The 20,116-nt window shown below is 39.8% G+C and overlaps 1 protein-coding gene across 2 annotated transcripts in view; it reads right to left on the reverse strand.

The window, feature by feature from the left end:
• Positions 1 to 528: 528 nt before the first annotated feature.
• Positions 529 to 20,116, reverse strand: part of tox2 (TOX high mobility group box family member 2) — a 91,995-nt gene continuing 72,407 nt past the window's right edge. The window contains exons 5-10 of one of the 2 annotated variants that reach the window (XM_046383187.1): positions 12,831 to 13,094; positions 11,141 to 11,371; positions 6,326 to 6,406; positions 3,284 to 3,697; positions 3,050 to 3,198; positions 529 to 2,248 (exon numbers count right to left, since the gene is read on the reverse strand). In XM_046383187.1, the coding sequence (XP_046239143.1) occupies positions 2,206 to 2,248; positions 3,050 to 3,198; positions 3,284 to 3,697; positions 6,326 to 6,406; positions 11,141 to 11,371; positions 12,831 to 13,094 (1,182 nt within the window). In that variant the 3' untranslated portion in view covers positions 529 to 2,205. The remainder of the gene's footprint in view (positions 2,249 to 3,049; positions 3,199 to 3,283; positions 3,698 to 6,325; positions 6,407 to 11,140; positions 11,372 to 12,830; positions 13,095 to 20,116) is intronic. The other variant, XM_046383188.1, reaches the window with a different exon arrangement.

The following is a 20,116-nucleotide window of genomic DNA, read 5'->3' on the forward strand; positions in this document are numbered from 1 at the left end:
CTTAAGTGCAAATGCACTGTAAGGTACAGTAGGATGTGGGTGTTCGTGGATCTTTAAAACAATGATTATCATGTCTTTAAGAAAGGGGAAAAAAAAGTGTGATCATCTTATTCGACAATGGGATAAAAAGAGACCAAACGCATGCTGGGAAATTACGAGACATCAGACACGTTCACTTTTAAAACTTTTTTTTTTATTATGCAGGTTTGAAATAAAAGAAGCACTGTGACACAAACAGATGCTGCTGGCAAGGAAAAAAAGGAGCAGCACCCAAAATGTAAAAAATAATAATAATAATAATAATAAAAAAAAAAAAAAAAAAAAAAATCAAAAAATCATTGTTGTGGTCATCATCATTTTATCAAACAAGAGGGGAAAAAACAATAGAATAAAAATACATCTCCATTGTAAGAAGCAAAAGTGATCTAATTTCTGTCATAAATAAGAAAACCTGTCAAATGACTGATGGGCAACTAGCAAAAACAATATATTGATAACCATTTAAAATATTTATCATTACTGGCTTTACAAATAAAATAACTACAATTGGCAGGTTTTTTTTTTTTTTACACAATTTAAAATGTTATAGTTCTGTAACAACAAAAACTGAAATTATGCTACAGTAAAGAGATAAATACAGATGTCTGTCAGCAAAATGCATTTCTGTTAATCACACAAAAAGTTAAAAAGATGAGATAAACACAACCAAACACCAACTAGAAACTTATAAAAATCACTGTAATGTGGATGTGATGGCTCCATTCACATATTTCATTACTTCACTTCTGCATGTCGAGGAGACAAAATTGACATTATGGTCAGACAAAATAAGAAAGGGGGAGGGGGGGGGGGGGCATTTTGAGGCAATATCATCTTTTTATTCCCATATCTGATTTTATCTCACAGCGTTTCTTTCTCTCTTTCTATCTCTTTCCTTTCTATCTCTCACCTGGCTCTTTCCATTTAATGATCTGCAGGACACATATTGTGTATTCAGTTTTAGATTGAACTTTATTGGAAAAAAACACACCAGTGAGCACAGATTTAATGCAAGAACGAGAGTGTGAAATACTCCTCTGAAATCCAGCTGCACAAGGCTGTTAAAATTCACGAGAAAGACTCAACACTCGAACACTGAAACACTCTTGCACGCAAGTGTGTGTCCCTTCACATACACACTCAACTGCACACATCATGAATGGGGTACATTCTAACGTCCAGACACACTCACACACACACACAGGTGCATGCGCGCACGCACACACACACACACACACACAATGACTTACATGTAATATTAAAGAAGAAACAAATCTATCTGGACTTCCAATTCCCAATTTGATCTCATAAAAGTGATATTTACAATCACACTGTGACAGCTCAGTAGACCTCAACAGGTCTTTAATATTAAAAAAAGAGACTTTTTTCTTTTAGTTCTCTTCCCAATCCAAGCTTTTTGTATTAATTTGCAGGCCCTTAAGCAAAGCTACCATAACATCTAAGCCTGTGCTGAACCTACTAAAGTTAATATTTTCTACAGTACAGGGCCCAATGCTTTTTGCCAAAAAAAAAAAAAAAAAATTAAAATTAAAAAAAAATAATAAAAAAAAGGAACAACTTTGTAAGCCAGATTTAAATAAAAGAGTAACAACAACAACAACAACAACAACAAAGAAAAAAATGATTAAAGAACAGGAAGAGTATTTTTTTTCTTCTCATTCTAATTAAAGCTGGATGGGGTCCCTGAGGGGACTTTGATAGTGACACAGAAGATGAGTGCTCTACAGCCCGGCCTGTATCAGAGAGGGCCTAGAAAACACAACTCAGAGAGGAGGGTGGGAGCAAGAGGGAGGGAGGGGACGTGGGCTTCGTAAGTGCTTGGCAAATTTTAAACAGCAAGAGGACTGCTAATACATTAAGTGGTACAGACAGCAGTCATCTAGTCAAAAAACTCTGGTCACAAGTTCTTCTAGAAACTGAGAGAAATAATAATTACACCGACAAAAAAGGTGGGGGTGGCATCTGGAATGTGAGTGTGTGTGTGTGTGTGTGTGTGTGTGTGTGCGCGTATGTAATTGTACTGTATGGTAAGCGGGAACTGTATGTATGTGTGTGCATCAGAAGAGGGTTGACGGGATGGGGTGGGGTGTGGTTGAGAGAAGACTCCTCGGTGTCGTATTTGTCGACAGAGCGCGATCTTCAGTTTCAGGTGAGGTAGAGTGGCTTGTCCCTGCCAATCATGCTGCCACTGGAGGGAAAAAAACAAAAATAACACAGGCTCAGGCTTGATTACGAAACAAAGGCACAGCGGTAAAGAAAAAGAAGGATTCAAATACAAAAGAGAGCGGTGAAAAAGAGGAATATTTTCCAATCATTGCAAATGCTTCTCATCCGCTTATGGCCACATTTGAAGGCGAAACATTAATTTCCTTAGCTTCTACCTTGCTCTAACCAAACCCCAGAAATAAATGAAACATTTCATAGTGCTTTAGCATGACGAGCACTGTAAACTTCCAGTGCTGCTGAAATGCACAGCCTGCCAAACAATAACAGTGAAAACTAGTGTTAGGAACATCTGTTTTTTATTGCTGTCTGACAAACACATGACAAGCTCTATTATCTCACCATTACCTCTCCAGCTGTCTCCTCTGTCTCACTGGAATGGAGCTGACAATTTTCAACACTTACATTGTGAAAGCAGTGGGAGAGACGTGCGACATGGCTATATATGCTTATTTCAAAGCGACGTCTGGTCTTAGACTGGGATTGGACCTTATCTATCTGGCAAATTCAACCTTAAATCAAAACAGTAACAACCGAGTCACATAATCTTGGCATTTTGTACTTGTTCTCAATATATTTTTTCCATTACTTTGACCTAATACATCAAACAGTCAAATAAAATCTCCCTTTGGCCAAACTCAATTTATTTGTCTCCATTCCAAATGTCATTCAAGAGTAGATGATTTGACGAGTTGCAGAAACAAAGGTTATTATGGAAAATAGACTCTGGGAAGCAAATAAAACGCTCTTCTCTGTCTCAACTGACCTGCAGTGGTTGCCACACTCCCGATTGCAGTATTCACTGTCCCAGTCATGGCTCTGAGCCACTCCAGGGCCTGGACCAGGGCCAGGGGCTCCTGGAGACTGGGAACCCCCAATGCTCTTCTGATACTCTGACTGGAGGTGGGAAAAGCCCTGGAGCAAAGAAAAAAGAAAATTAAGACAACATCTTGAAGTATAAACTATTTCACAGTGGCAAGTGAGTTTTTTGTTGGTATACCTGCTGCCCAGGAGGTGGGGAGTGAAGGGAGGCCTGCAGTCCCATCTGGTGAGAGATGATTGGCTGGGACTGGACCTGCTGCATGCGGATAGGCTGGTTGAGGAGCGAGCTCTGAGCGTGCAGGGAGAGCTGCTGGTGGGGGTGAAGGGGTGGGCTGATCTGGAAAGAGGAAGGGGGAGAGGCACTAATGCTGGGCAACATCTGCGATTGGCTGAGCGTCTGCGACAGCGTGTGGCGAGGGGCGTGTCCTGCGTAGCTCTGCAGGTCGGCGAGAGGGAAGGCCCCGGGGCCCAGGTAGGGTGATGACGGCTGGGGGGGAGGTGGCACACTGTACAGGGACTGGTTGGCTGGCATCATATGTGGGGAGGCCTGGCTTGTTTGGGCACTTTTTGTCTCCACGGGATCATTGTACGTCTGGGGGGGAGAGAGGTGAAGGAAACTTCAATATTTCAGCTTCTTACTCTTGTATTTTTGTGCACTCAAAGTTTTCATTGTGCAATGAGGGATGTTTGTGTTCTCACTCTCAGTTTTGCCTCCAAAGAGGTTTAGATAACCTGGCAAAACTGTTGGCTTGTTTACAACTACATTTCTTGCCCTGTCTGACTTATTGATGTTGCAATCTTCCCAGATGTCAGGAATTTCTTCATCGAGTACAATATTATCAGAAAGGAGAAATGAGGGACGCAGCTACAAAAATAAGACCCAAGTTGTAATGAACTACGATTATCTTTTCAGGATAAATCAGTATTTATTGAAATATTAGCACCTTGCTGAAAGGATTATGTAACTGTCAGGAATATTTAACACTATAAAATTTGTAAACAAGCAGTGTAGCCAATATAATGACCTTGTGTCCAAATTGCTTATGATAAATATTGATAGTATTATGTGTAAATATAGTTTGAGACTGATATGAGCATGAATGCAACAGTTGAAGAAGCTGTTGGACACTAGGTGATAAAACTGTCCCATAATTCTTTGTGCCTCCTTATTTCCACGAGGACAACCCTCTCAGGGGAGTTTTTCAAAACAATATGTCCATTAAGCAAAGGAAAAGGAGCAGCTGGCATCGGCAAACTCCAATTCAAAGACAATTATTTAAATAACTTCATGAAATTGAAAAGTGACTTGACTCCTCTTCCAACAAACTGTTATCTGCTGTGACAATGTGGCTGTGGACAGCAGTACAGAAACAGTGTGCACTAATTCAATGCTATGCATATAGTATTCATTAGCTAAAATACTTATAGTATGTTTAGCCATTGTGGCTAATGCTACGCATGGTCACTGGTTTGCTCCTCTTTATTTATCTATTCCACACAAACCACTGTTAATGCTGTGAGACCAGACACACACACTCATTCACACACACACACTTTATTCTGCAGATCCTTCTGTCTCCCTTGATGGTGCATGTATGAAATACATCCAGTGTTTCTCATTAACTGTCAGACCGGCTGGAGTGATGTGTGCTGCTCTGCTATTTAGTAATGACTCACATCCATCCCTCTGAACCAGTGAAATAATCAATGGACATAGATGGAGGGATGGATAAAAAAGGATAAAAAAGGGACAGATAGATTTGCAGGGTCAAGTGGAAAATAAAATACTGAAGAAATAGTGTGATGGGAGAGTGAAAGAGTGAGAGGATGGGGAGAAGATGATTTGCTGAAAATGTAAAATTACTTTATATTCATCGGAGGAGATAAATGAATGGTATACATGTTACATTAAATTTTATGTTTTATTATGAAACATTCATGAAATCTGTGAAATTTACAATATAGTGTGTCTTTTTTAACTTAGACTTCTCTTTAAATTCCATCCTGTACTTGGAGTTTTTCAATTAAAGTGAACACAAAAGAAGTGCAATGACACACAGAGGGAGGCAATCAAACTTTTGTTTTTTCTCCTCCTTCCAAACAAACCGACATGCATCACAAAACAAAAAGGCAACAGGTGCACACTGGAGATGTGAATCCTTCAAATGATACTCCAATTACCTCCAATTCCACCCACCCCAATTCACTTTGAAAAGACTCCTTCATTGGTAATTAAAAAAAAGAGAGTCGTGTTGAATCAGGAGATTCAGCCCTGCACTCAGATTGGCTCGTCCTGAATGAGTTAGGAGGGGAAGAGGGAAGGGGAGGGTGGTTGCAGGTTTATTTTTGTCAGTCAGTTTTTTGACTGGCAATCTACCAACATATAGTATCAATCAAGCCTCTGTATAGGAGCACTGACATGAATGTCTAATTGCACCAAAGACAAGAGATAAGAATAGTCTTTTTAGTTGAAAGTATGCCACAGTGAAGAGACTGATGAATTAACTATTCATGCCTTAATCAAGGTGCTTGTTTTCGGCCCATGAGCATGAGAGGAAGTGTGGCGCTGTGCGGAGGGGAGGAAGGACGACAGGGGGAGGGAGGGAGAAGAGGAGGAGTTTGGTATATGCTAATGCAATTTAGAGTTGTGTTTTTTGTAAACAATGCAGCAACACTGAAATGAAATGCAGTGCGCCAACACACCGAAACAACCCTGTGCTGCGATAACTGTTGTATAAGTCTTGCACATGTAAGAGTAACAATGCAGATCTGTTTTTTTTTTCAATACAAACATGGAAAGAAATGTGTTAGTGTTCTCAGCTAAACTGGAGTAACCTGCAGCAAAGAGAGAGCAGTAGGTGTGTGAGAAAACCTCAGCCAACACATTAGCAGCCCATCAGGGAGGACTGCAACACCAGGAGGACAGCAAATGATAGGTAATGTCCACTTCTACTCTCACATGTGCGCACAGACTTTGTACTGTTACTTTTCATTTCTCCCCAGGTTGCAAATCGGGTGTGTTTGAGTCCTAATTTTCACTGTTCTCCTCTGAGCACATAGACCTAAACACACACACACACACACACACAAATATACTAACCCCTCTGTGCAGCAAGTGGGCCCTTTCCTTGGAATAAAAGTGAGAGGAATTCTGTCTAATTTATCATCCCTTATATCGCTGCTGACCCATGTATATCAAAGACGTGACCCCCGTGGTTACCTTGGAAACCAGACTGGCTCTGTAGGCGGCCAGGGCTTTCAGGTACTCCTTCTTAGCAGCCTCTGTTTTCCTCTTGTAGCTCTGCAGGAGCAAACAAAACAAAAACAACGATTGATTACAAGGTGATGCCAAAGGCTAAAGTGACCATGTGGTCCACCCCGACTGATGTGGATGAGCTTTTGGGAGTCATGGTGTGATTGTGTGACCCGGCAGCATGCTCTGTGATGAATAACATATCATATACATTCATTGCACAGCTATCAAATCAAGATTTGATCTGCATGAAGTTGCTGCATTTGAAGCATTTACTCCTTCAAACCGTCCAGAATGAAATGCCAAGAAAGCTTGTGCGCAATAACTCGAAGGAGTCTGAAATATCATGGAGCCAAATGAGGAGTGAGAAGCTGTTTGTCATTTTGTGCACTGCTTTTCAGCCTCTTCCTCCATTAAAGCTGTTGCTCATCTCTTAATCAGAGCTGATGTCCCAGCCAGTCATTCAGACGGGGGGGAAAAAAATAAAAGAATTCAAAACAGCATTAGCGAAGAGGCAATCTGAAGCCTCCTGAATGAACCTCAAATGATGCGTTAAGACAGGGAATTCGAGTTAATGTCATCACATGTCACTCACAGGCTCTTTATAACTGCCCTTGCTTTTTTGATGCTGGGAAAACATGTTGCAGAAAGTCCACCCTTAAATGAATGAGGAAGACTCAGATCTCAGCTCGTCTCTGAAGCATTTTAATCTGCAGGAGAAGGTGTGTTTGTGTGTGTGAATGCAGTGGGTAATTACTGATCCTCAGTGAGGGACTGTCTGTGGCTCCGTGGACGGGGTCATTTCTTTCAAAGAGGTGGGGTAGGATAACCATTAAGCATTCATGTGTTGCCAAATGCACATAGGCTGGCAGCTGCTAACACAGTCAATAAACAAACAGACATACACACAGAACAGCAAACAAACTGGGATGAAGACGGATACAATCTCTTGCTCAAACAGCTGATGTTTATCCTCTCACTCATCCCTATTTACAATATTATTATTATTTCCCTTCCATGACATACATTTAGACTGTACTGAATTTGGAAGTCCAAAAGACTTTTTTTTTTAAAAAAAAAAAAAAAAGAAAGAAAGAAAGAAAGAATCCACATTAAGAATTACAGTTATTGTAAATAAATCATAATAAAAACAGACAAAACAAAAAAGTGACAACCTTTCCCCTCACCCGTTAAATATTGGTAGAGTCATGGCTGCCTCTTTAATGAACCCCAAGCTACTCGAAGCAGCTTTAATTTCAAATTAATTTAACAGAGCTAATGATTCGCGCAACGACGGATATTTTTAAATAAATTACCATGCCTAAGGATGTCTAATTATTCCAAAGTGAGTGGATTCATTAGCAATTGAAGCCGTCAGAGGCTGCAGGTCAGTATGAATTAAAAATAACAAAGCTGCAAGGGGAGAGCATATGCCTCCATCGTAATCCTGACACAGAGGTGTCCCGCCTGAATTAGCCCCTAATTGTACCTTAATGAAATGTTCTTGTTTGATAACCAGTTAATTACAGGAGACAATAACTCCGCACCCTGCTGACACTGAAGGGAGTGATTACCCCGACGACCGAAAGACCGAGCGACCGGTGGGAGGAGGAGGAGGAGGAGGAGGAGGAGGAGGAGGAGGAAACAAATGGGAAGTAGAGAAGGTGGAGATGAGAGGAGTAAAACGGAAGGCAGTGGAGGAGACGATGCTAAGGTAGAAATTAAAAAAAAAAATGCACAAACAACTCCATATCAAAGATAGACAAAAAAGTATGAATACCAGATGAAAAAAAAATATGAATGAATATCCAAGGAGAGATGTCAAAACCCTTACAGGAAGTTTAATATCAAAATATGCTGCCTAAGCAAAGTGACAGCGTTGTTTTCCTTCTATGTCTGACCTTTCACTGATACAACAACACAGCAGACTCAATTAAATAAAGCTAAGGTCTCTCTTCCTTTCTCCCTGACTCCATTATCACTGTTCCTCTCCACTGCTGTAAAAAAAAAAAAAAAAAAAAAAAAAAAAAAAAAAAAGATCTTAATCTTAAATAACAAAAATAAGAAAAATGTTCTTTTGTTTTTCTGGGGCAGCTTTAACATGTAGTCACCTTGAGGAATAACGCAGCCCAAATAACCCATTGATCTTGCACATATGAAACAAAAGCCTTTGGGAATTAAAAAACGCTGTATAGAGTGCAGGCATGCGAAAATATGAACATAAGCATAAAAAAAACAAAAAAAACAAAACACTTTGTTGTACCGAACTCAAGGGCGGCACTGGAGAATATACAACAACATGAGCGATGTGGGGGAAAAAAGAATCACAAAATGAACACAAATCACAAACAGTGAAACTTCTGAACATTTCTTCAGTAAAACAGAGCAATAAAACATGCTGCCTTCAATGCATTTATGTGAATTCTGCTACATGGTGTGTTTGAGGAGTACTACAGGTAATTGGAAACAGGGGCCGCGTCTTAGTTCAAACAAAGCTGTGTGTAGGGGAAGGGTTGTGTTTACTTTCTGGTGCTCCTGCATGGCTCCAGAGGGTCTGACTGTGACATTATAGAATACACCTCATAGCTCCTATATAGAAATGACGTGACAGCCAGTGTTGGGGGAAAAAGGAACTGCAGAACAGCATATACATCACATCATATCATCAACAGATCAAGAGCAAGGAAAGATAGAAATTGAAATATTGAGAACCTGGTATGGAAACTTTGCATTTTAAATGTGTTTCATTTGAAGATTAATGGTCAGCAGCTGTGGATAGAGTACACCATTTTATGTTCTTATATTAAACAAAAGACTATTATTATTATTTACACTCTGTAGACACACGGTTAACAAGTTTATCCATTTGTTGTGCTGGAATAAGTGACAGTGCTAGTCACAGAGAATAATTAGAGCAATCACAGTGTTATTGCCCAGAAAGGGTACTACATTTCATTCCATAATGACATCATTACCTCAAGTTAATTATGTGTCTTGCGAGGTGACACGTTTGATTAAACACATGAATGCACAAACAAATCAAAAAATTAGCTGTGGAGCAGCACAGTAAATGGGTTGATTTTTAATGGTGGAACTGCCCTTTTGTTAGCTTCATCTCTGTTCCCAGGTAATACTGTGAAGGACAAATGCATTTAAGAGAGAGAGAGAGAGAGAGAGAGAGAGAGAGAGAGAGAGAGAGAGAGGGAGCACATTTCATCTATAGTGCAAAATCGAAGGTGAAAAAGAAGCCAGGGCACAAAGGGTTAAGAAGCACAAACAATAACATTTCAGGAGCAGATGTCCTTGAGGCAAAACCAAGGACAAGGCAATTGCTAATCTTGTATTCCCAGCATGATCAAATCACCAGGCAACAGATATAAATAAAAGGACAGGAAATGAGGAATTCACATTCAAGGGTGTCAGCGGCAAAATGAAGATTCATGGTGAAGAGCCCCGGTGAAGGCGGCAAAAATTAACTGCAAATAAAAGGGACAGACGGCCTCCAAAGTCCAGCGTGTAAAGTAGGTTTGGGTGGAAGAAAAACACACACATCCTAGATAGGGTCTAGTCGACGGCGGCTGGTGCTGAGGAGAATGGGCTGCACTTTGTCATGGAGACAGGTGCTTTTATTTGACACCCAATAGGCTGCACCCTGACTGGATATTCTAAAAATATGAGTCTGCGCATGATCATCAGACTGTCTCGTTTTCCATTCATTTCACACCATCATTTGTTACCACAAACACATAGAGACCCCTTTGACTTTGTGTGTTGGTCTGGAATGCTGAAGTGAAATGGAAAATGTGCTGGATGGAAATGCTCTAAACTGCAGTAGATGTTAGCTCGGTTCCATATGCACAGGTCAGGCTGTAATAAAATTAAATTGACTCATGAAAATATTCAGGGCAATATATCTACACTGCAGATGGGAGAAAACTTTTCACTACTTTCCATATGTGATTTTCACAACATTAAGACAGGATACTAATGCCACCAGATATATTTCTTTCAGTTGATTCTGTACTGTTGGTGCATGTCTAATTCACAAATAAATGTGTAAAAAGAAGATTTCGAGGCATTGGATACATGAGTCTCACTTCAGAAAGGAAGTATTTTTCATAAAGTTTAACTCTATGCGGTCCCAGTATAATTCAAACTTTTGATAATAATTTGCTAAACGGTATGTGATAGCATTCTTATACACAACTTAACTTGGCCACATATTCAGTTAACACTCTCTTTGCAGCTGCACAAGACAAGACATCTCAGTTTGTCCACTGTGTGTTACAATAGAGACTCAGCAAGTTTCAGTGACCACAACCAAAAAATTTAAACTGGGCTGCTAGAATGGTTCAACACTGATTTCAGGCTAGTAAGTAACATGTAATATGCACTACATCATTTGACTGGTGGTTACTCAACTATTGGTCTACCCATTGCTGTATCTTAACTGGAACGTAGGAAAATATTGTAACACCTGAAGACAGTCAAATGGTCACATTGCTGAATTTATATTGCACCCACTATGAAAGTGTTGGCCTGATCACTGGGACCAGTCTGGGGTTTATCTTGTTCAAGGACACTTTGACATGGGGACAGTATGAGTGGACGACCTGCTTTATCTACATAGCCACAGTCAACTTCAAATAAATTCATCTCTTCATTTGTAAAAGGAAAAATCTCTTATCTCTACTTCCAAAGGTGATACATTCCTATGTACAAAGATCAATCAGCAGTAAAATCTCCATACTCTGAGTGTACATGTATACAATATTCATTTACCTGTTTTTGTTCCTCTCCCAGTCCATCCCACATGGAAGCCACTATCTTGGATACGTCTCCAAAGGTGGCATTTGGATTCTGTCCTTTAATGGCTGCCTGGGTGTCTCTGAAGAACAAGGCGTAGGCTGACACAGGCTTGGTAGGCTCATTGGGATCCTTCTTCTTCTTCTTTTTTTGGGGTTTGGGCTTGGGCTTCATCATCTCTGAAGAAGGGCGCTTCTCGCCAGTGATCTGGAAGGCCATCAAAAACAGACATAAAACAAAAGAGCCTATTGACAATGCAGAAACAGATTCTACCAACTGAATGAATAACTGCATCTCTGAATGCTTAGAACAATGGGTCCAGGTGAAGCATATAACTTCCATTAAATCCATAATTCAAACTCTCTCTTCAATACCCGTGTAGTCAGCGTTTGAATATCGCAGAAATGTTTCATCGACAGTAGCATTTTGACAGATTTTGTTTTTTCTGCCTTACTCTGTTCAAAATAACATCTGTTAGTTGAATTTATCTAACCTTTTCAAATCTTTATTTTTCAGCTGTTCAGCAAGTCATAAATTCTGACTTTTCATGCCAGGGGTGAAAGGAATTTTAAATCACCTGCTGTATCTGCTCTGGCTTTGATGTGGTCTCAGAATGAATTGGAGAGAGCAAATGGAATTACTTACTGATAGGAGAGGCAGTAATCATTTTTAGTCACACACACAGTGAGAAGCACAGCAGAGACGTATAGTCAGGGAAACATATTTTCTTTTACCAAAGAATCCCCTTCTCGTTATACTGTATCACTGCAAGCTGGTGTTTAAACACACAATAAATCTGAAATCTGTGGTGGTGGCAGATTCAATTATATACTCATTCACATTCCCTTGACAGAAGTGAAGCAAATCCACAGAGACATTGGTTGGTGGGCAATTTACGAAAGCAGTTTTACAGATTTACATAAACCAAATGAATGTAAACAAGTGTCCTGCTCTTCTCATTTAAATGAATGAGTAATTTAAATGAGGTTTCAAAACAGGTTTCAAAACAGGCTGCATATAACTCCAATGATAAAATTAGATAGGATCACCAACACCATGTATCTCTGTTGTTCGTGATCACCCCTTTAAAACATCCCTTACATCTTGTCACTTTTGAAAGTACATGTACAATATTTTTAAAATTACTTCAGGGAAAAGAATTTCATTTCATGTGTCTCGTGTCACGAGTTTACTGACAGACTTACAAACATGCCATGGTGGTAATGGATTGTCAGCTATTCACAGCTGTGCAACTGAAAAGGTGAAATTATGTTTCACAAAAGGTGCAAGAGATGACTGTTGCTTTTAAGTGTGAGTAAGATTTTGGAAATAAAGAAAAGAGGAAGATGGAAAAAGTAAAACCAAAATTAAAATGATTTGTACCCTTCAGTTCAGTCCGGAACAAAATATTTCAAATTAATTTTCTTTTCAAATGTGAGTCCACACTCCACCACAACATTACATGCACAACAGCAAAACTGTGCCACCAGGTGAGTTTTCCAGCCAGTCAGCCAGTCAAATAAAAAGCACAGGTATTGGCTACGCCTGAACTCCTGTTTAAACTCACCACTAAAGTTAGCATGCAAACCATCTCTGAGAAGCACTGCCAAGCCCTAGCCTCCACCTCCACCACTACAAGCCAGAGGACGTGTTGCCACATCAGTACCTTCGAATGAGAATCAGTCTCCTCTTCCTGATTGGAGCTTGAGGGGGAGGGTGTGGCCGATTTACTTCCGGGAGGTGAGGGGGAACCATGAGGCAGTGCACTCCGGCTGACCTGAGGGTTTAGCTGGGTCAGTGCACTCATGGGGTTGGGCAGTATCGGAGGTGAGTTGTTTATCAGGGGGTGGTTACGGGCGGCGTCATAATGAGAGCCGTCTGGGTGGTGATGGTGTTGCTGTTGGTGGTGGTGCAAAGCCATCTCCTGCATCTGGGGTGAGAGAAGAACACCAGCTTTACTATCTGCTCCTCTACTAAAAATACTAAAAGTTTGCCAATTAGCCAAATATGGAAAGATGTAGAAGTGGAGATGTCATTTTAAAATTTGAGAAAAATATGCATATGTGTTGGAAAAATCTAAAAAAAAAAAAAGTAACTAGTAACCATAAGTGATAGTGCAAAAAAATGAGTTTGAGGTATGTTGTAACGAGGGAAATACGTCTGTTGGAGGAAACAAGATAGACTGTTGAACTGCTGGTGACTAGACAGCTTCTCTTTTCTTTCTCAACTGTCTGTTCTTAAGACAGTAACAGGTATTATTTTCAGACTAGTAGGTTTGTGGCCTACAAATTTATTTTTGGTAACTGAGAATCATACAAGGGGTATTTTTGAATACTGGAAAGAAATACCTCTCTCAGCAATTAAAAAATACACAATCTCTCAAGCCAAACCAACCACTCAACAACTCACTCAGATATTGAAATTGCTTTTAAAAGAATAATATTTTTCACTTTTAACTAACTATGCTACAAAAACTTAATTACAACACCTGTGAACCACCTCCTCATTGTTTTCCAAAGGCATATTTTGAAGCCTGGTAGCGTTTGGGTTTATTGTCAGCTGCCATGCTTGTTACTGGAACCAGAAATTGTAGATTTTCAAAGATTTCTGCTTACACAGCTTACACGCAAATGTGACACATACACCTACCATACATAGTTTACATTTTTAAAAATAAAAAATATTGGCAAATGCACACTAGAAGGAGTGAAATCTGCTTGAGACTGAGAGCTTAAAGTCTCCTATTATCAATATTTCTATTTTAACAATACAACAATACTACATTAACATGTGTTTCCCCACAGCATTTCAACATCCTTTCCCTCATTATTTTTGGTTCACTTTTTTGCAGTTTAATAAAGATGTTTTTCCCATTCAATTCAAGTCAAGTTTTGAACGACAAGGTGAACTTAATCTCAAGCCAAATTTTGAGCCAAGTAACTCACAGGCCCATTATTACCTCATCAAAATGACATAATTTTTCAAGAGGACTCTCTACTACAGTTAAAGGTAAAATCCATAACCTCTACTGATTTTTAGTTCCAGAAAGTGCAGCAACAAGTGCAGGCCCTTCAGGGACCTTGAGACACTGTAGCCTTGTTAGTGGTTGTGGAAAGACTTTAGTTCTTGCTTCTGAAAACTCAGCTTTAAAAGCCAGAAATCTTGCAAAGCAATCAATGCTTCAGTGGCATTGCTCAACAACAGTATCAACTCATTGCAGATATATTATGCCCAATTTGTGCTACGAAAGAGAAAAACGTTACTTACTGCCACATACACTGCCGCACCTTTTCTAAGTTTCTAAATATAAATAGAACCAAAAATGGTGCTCAGAGCATGAGAATGATATCAGAGTGGCTACAGAATCAGACTCACACAAAGTTTTGCACTTAAGAGTCTTAAAAGATCTCCAGTAATAACTACATCAAAAGCTTTTCTTCAAGATTCATCAGGACATAACATGAGCAGGGACCAAAGGATGCTTTTAATGTAGGCATAAATGGGAATGTTTGGTGATTTACAGATCAGAAAGTGATGAACTAGCATTTGTTAGCTCCTTTAAACATTTATGAGTTAAATAATACATTACACATTAGTGAAATACTAAAAAGATCAAACTGAAAAGGCCTGAGCATATGAGGTCTTGATAAACACAAGTGGAGGTTCAGAGATGAAGGCTTGACTCTCTAATCATAATTGGTCCCAGTAGATTGCTAGAATAAAAATGCACAACAAAGTGATGTTGTGCGAGGCTCTGGCCTGCTTTGAAAACTCATAATATTCACACGACATTAGATTCTGTGTTTGCCTCAGAAGCTGCTCACAAAAGGCAGCCATGAACAAAGACATATTCCTTTTGCATTTCAAATAACCAAGTTCTAACCTCCCCCATCCATGGCAATCTCCAACTTCCAACCATAATTCAAAACACCATCAATACACTTCTTAAAATACCAGGAAATAGCTTCAGCAAAATAAGCAGTAAGACAGAAAATAGAGGAAGAAAGGGGAAAGAGAAGGAAATAGAAATCCATTAATTTTCCATTTTCCATGGACTTGCTCTTTAAGGGTCCTCACAAACCAAGAAGCATTGAAAAACCAATTAATCAAACATGAATGGGCTATCATAGCTATGGCAGACGCGTTTCCATAGCAACAGCCTCCAGGCAAAATTGTCACCCTTTAATCTGAGCACCACCATGTTTAATATCAACAAGAAGGAGACATGCAGAGCAAAAGAGTTCAGCAGGGGAAGGGTATTGGGTGTCAGCCTCATAAGAACAAAAACAGAAAAACCTTGGGTCACTCAGACTTCGCAGACCTACATATTTCAACATACAAGTTCCTTTTTTAGTGAATTAATTTGAGACACATTTTTTTTTTGTATAATTTTGTCAGTACGTTACATATGAATTCACTTTCTACTTACGGAGGAAAATTACAGAGATGGAGGGCCTTGTTGTGGGAACCAAAGCATGTTTGAGGACAGAGAATTACATGCCTAAAAACCACTGTATTTTATGTACACATCTCGTCTGCTATTATTTATATTCACTCTCACATTTGGTAGTATTAACTCCAATTTTCACATGAGCTGAGAGTTGCCACCAGAAGAGAAAAGCTGAAGCTACTGTAAAGGTAAAAACAGATCCATGGAAGCTTAAAGAAATGGATTCCTGAGTATCAAAGTGCATTACCTTCTTGCAGTTATTAAAAATATCACAAAACACCTACTGTGATCATTTATTTCTCATAGCAGTTCCTGTGTCATTCTTTAAAATGCCTCTTGAGTGCTTTTAGTCAGTACTTTTACCTATGCGAGACAGAAAGAGCAAGAAGTTATCACATAGCGCCATCAAGCCAAAGCTAAATAAAGCAGGCGGCAGACAGCTGTACAAATATTATGAAAGAATCTGACAAAGGTTGCCGGTTGCCATAGGTACTGTATGCTAATTCCTAATGGTATCAACCGAATAGCTGGCCAAGTGGGGGGGGGCATGCATGGTGAGTAACAGGATTTGGTTGGTCACTGCTCTCTGCCTTTAGCATGTAACACACACTGACTTTTCATGGACTCTTAACATAGACGACGGGCCTGATTTCATTCCTGGATATATGACTTGGTCTGTGAACCAAGATGAAACAAAAATACTTTTAAAGTAGGTTAGCGCTGATAAATAGTTAGAGGGAGCCCATATTACAAGTAGTCTCATTCTATGCTGAAGCAGCTAAGTCACCAAACACTTTGCTCATCATTGAGCTGTTTTTTTCTGCTGTATTTGGTGGTTAACTATAAACCAATAACTACCAACTTGAGCAATGAAATGGCCTAAATTTTTATAGTTAGAGTATTTATGAAGTTGTATTCTGAGTTCTCTTGGGTATTGTCATATCTGTGCTTAGCCTCCAGCAATTTAGTTATTTGCTGTAAAGCCCCAGGAGATCAGAGTCCCTCATAAACACGAGAGGCAAAATAAGGGGGAAGGAGAGAGGACATTGGAACAAAGTGAGAGACAGAAAGACATAACAGGAAAAAAGCAGGGAAAAGCAAGAAAAAAATACACACACACACACAAAAAAAAAAAAAAAAAAAAACATGACCTGAACCCATCTGCAAAGTTAGCAAGCGGACAGTTAGATATTGCCTTTTGGTGATGAGCAGCCAGGCAAACCTAAACTGTGATGTAAAGCCAGGAAACTCGGTGTGAACTTGTTCCTCTGCCATCGTTACGCCTGTCGTGTTTGTATTCACATCTTGTACATCATAGTCAAATGGGAGTCAAATAACAAAGGCTTTCCAATTATGTGTAGCACATTGTGTGCGAGATGGAATATCACAAAGCCATTGTTCCCCTGCTCCTGCTGACCTTACCTTTGAAATGGTTTCACGGCTGCTCCAATTGCCTGCACCATTTGATTTAGCTAAGGGGATTTGACCACCAGCACAGAGATGAGAGAAGGGGAGAAGAGAGGCCTGTGCAGCTACAAGGACCAAGAGAGGAGAGAGAGTGAAACAGCTAACCTTGCTCTGTCCTTACGATGATTATACCAGAGTGGCATCTGTTTCATCATTTAAATAAGCGGGTTGATTGTTATGCAAGGTTTTATTGCCCTGGCATCATAATAAACCAGTCTCTCTATGCTAGAGAATCAATAAATGTTGTGATTGTGTTTCAACTCATTATCACCATCTAAAAAAACAACCATCAAAATAAGTCCTCAGTGTGGGTCAGTACTTAATTAAGTGCCTTCTGTTGAGCTGAGTTGAATCACTTTTCTTCAGTTGCTTCAAAATATAAATGAAAAATTAAATGTATTTACAAACGACAGAGCATTCCCCACCACAATGCTGCATGATTTCTTTTTATTATTTGGATTTTAAAGAAACATTGCCTGCCTAACTGCCTTAATCAGCACTAGCAGACTGTCAGATCCTCTGTGTCCCATCCTGCTCTGCTAAAATATACACTGATCAATGCTTCTGTGGGTCCTGGGAGACTTTCCTCTCCTCGCCCCCTGCTTGACTGGAGCCATCTTGTTTAGAATGATGGCTCACTCACACAGGTTCACGGCTGCTATTGTAAAATCACCCAGCGTTTAATTGAAACAAATGACTATAATAATAGAACATTATCCCTACAGGCACCCAGCCATGACAGCTTTAATTAGAGCCGCGTTCAAGACTGATCCTTCAAAAGCACAGCCGCCGCACAACACGGCGGTAAACACGCCTTTAGGTGGGGAGCCAGCCCTGGGCCTCACAGCCCTCAAAGCTGCTTCTCATTCGCCCTGAGGGCAAAGCACTAACAACTCTGTTCCTCAAAGAGCCTTCCAGCCTCCACCTCCCACCCCCCGCACTCCTCACACTCTCTCTTTCCCTCTCTTCTCTCCCTTCATCCATGTCTTCGGTTTATCAAGCTTATATACACCCAGGAGGGTCATTTACACAAGCTGAGGCTGATTAATAACAGAGCGGACTTATGAATCATGCACTATTTAGGTATGAAAGCATATTCAAAATGCTGCTTCTGCCTTCAAGAGGAAGATGCTAAGTATGGAGATATGATGGGCAGCAGATGCTGAGATGTTTGAGAAAAAGAAAGACAAGTGAGTTTAATAATTTGTTGAAACGCAAACTGGATGTGCCTCAAAAGTAGATCACCTAAAAATATTATTCAGAAAGACAAGGCGACTTTGGTTTCAATATAATATGAAGCTATGATGCAGGTGTATGCCAGCCAACTGTATTTTGCAAAACACTACAGTATGAAAATCTTGTTTTTTATCTAGTAGCTTGGCAGTCACTCCGTGTTGCCAAAACAAGACACTATAAGGTCACTTTCAATCGTTCCAATTACATGGTAGTCAAAAGGAAAACATATAAAATGCTTGCTCTTGCACCTCTTGCTCTGAACTGTGATCAAGTAATTAATCTGGCAGAAAAATAGCAATACCTCACAAACTGACAGCATAAGGAAATAATTACTGCAAACTTGAAAAGAGATAAGAAGCAGTTTATTCCAAGAACGTCTTAAGTAGCCGCACTGTTGAAATGGACTTTGCCATTCTATCTCTCAAAGCCAAACAGAGACCACGCCAACGCATCTGATATTTTCTTAAAAAGTAGAAATGACTTGTAAGTTGTGCCACACAGATTAAAAAAAAAAAACAAAACACACACACACACACACACACACACACACAAAACAAACAAAAAGTAAATGGCACAAAGGCTAACTTTTACAATGTTGTAAATCTAACAGTATGGCTGAAAGTGTTTGCACAAAGAAGATGTCCCTGGTTGTGATTGACTGCCAGTTTGAAAAGTACTGTACCACCCTGAACGCCTCTCAGAGTGACTCTATGGCAGCAGCAAGGCAGTGGTTGATTTGCAGATAGTAATGTCATGATGTCCCCCTCGGCACCATGCTCCATGTTCCTCATTACTGCTAATGTCAGAACCTCCTTTGCTTTTATTTTCTCCCTGTACACCACCCCTCCTCCTCACCACCGTTCCTCAGCCTTTTTTATTCGCTCTCTCTCTGTCTTTCTTGTTCTCTCTCACTGTCTCTTTCTCCCCCTGTCCCGCTTCCTCTCAGCCCGGGTGTGTCTCTGAGCTAACCTCACAAAGAACAGCGTCAGAGAATCAGAGTCTCGCCTGACATGACATGTAGGAGACGGTTGTGAGGAGCAGTAGGGACACACCACACTCTTGACAGCAGAAGGGAAGGCTCCTCTGCTCCCACTAATGAGACCCTGACTGCTGTGTCAAACACACTTTGTGTGTGTGTGTGTGTGTGTGCGTGCAAGCCCATGCTTGCAAAACAAAAAAAAAAAGAAAAAAAAAGAAAAGAACATAGATACAAAAATAATGAATACAAAAACACAAATGATAAGCAGGTGCATACAGTGCTGTATGTACCAAGCAAGTGGAGGTCACGTCAAGGTGATTTGCATGTGTGTGAAATCCTCTCTGAGAGAAATTTCACACATTTCTGACAGAAGCCATCTTTAAATTCTCCAGCTTTGAACTACATGAAGCCATTGCTATTGTTGTGTTATTCATGATCACACGGTTCACTGCATCACACCCTGAGGTACAGCATGTTTAAAGCTTATTGTTTTGCTAATTTATTTTCTCCTCATAAAAAACTACTAAGAAAGCTCAGAAAATAGTTGAGCCACTGCTCTACTATATATATATACATATATATATATATAATATTGTATATATTATATATAATATATACAATATTGTGTGTGTGTGTTTGTATAAATTACAGTTTTGTAGCTCAAGTTCCCAAATAGAAAACAATCAAGTCCTGTAAATGCTATGAAAATTGACTCACAATAGGGATACTGTATACTTAATCTTTTGCATCTTTGGGGTGGTTTTGGCCCTGCATTGCTCTCTATTCTATCAAATACAAACTGTCACAATCATCTCATTTC

Source organism: Scatophagus argus, chromosome 3, assembly GCF_020382885.2.
Source record: "Scatophagus argus isolate fScaArg1 chromosome 3, fScaArg1.pri, whole genome shotgun sequence".
NCBI lineage: Eukaryota > Metazoa > Chordata > Actinopteri > Scatophagidae > Scatophagus > Scatophagus argus.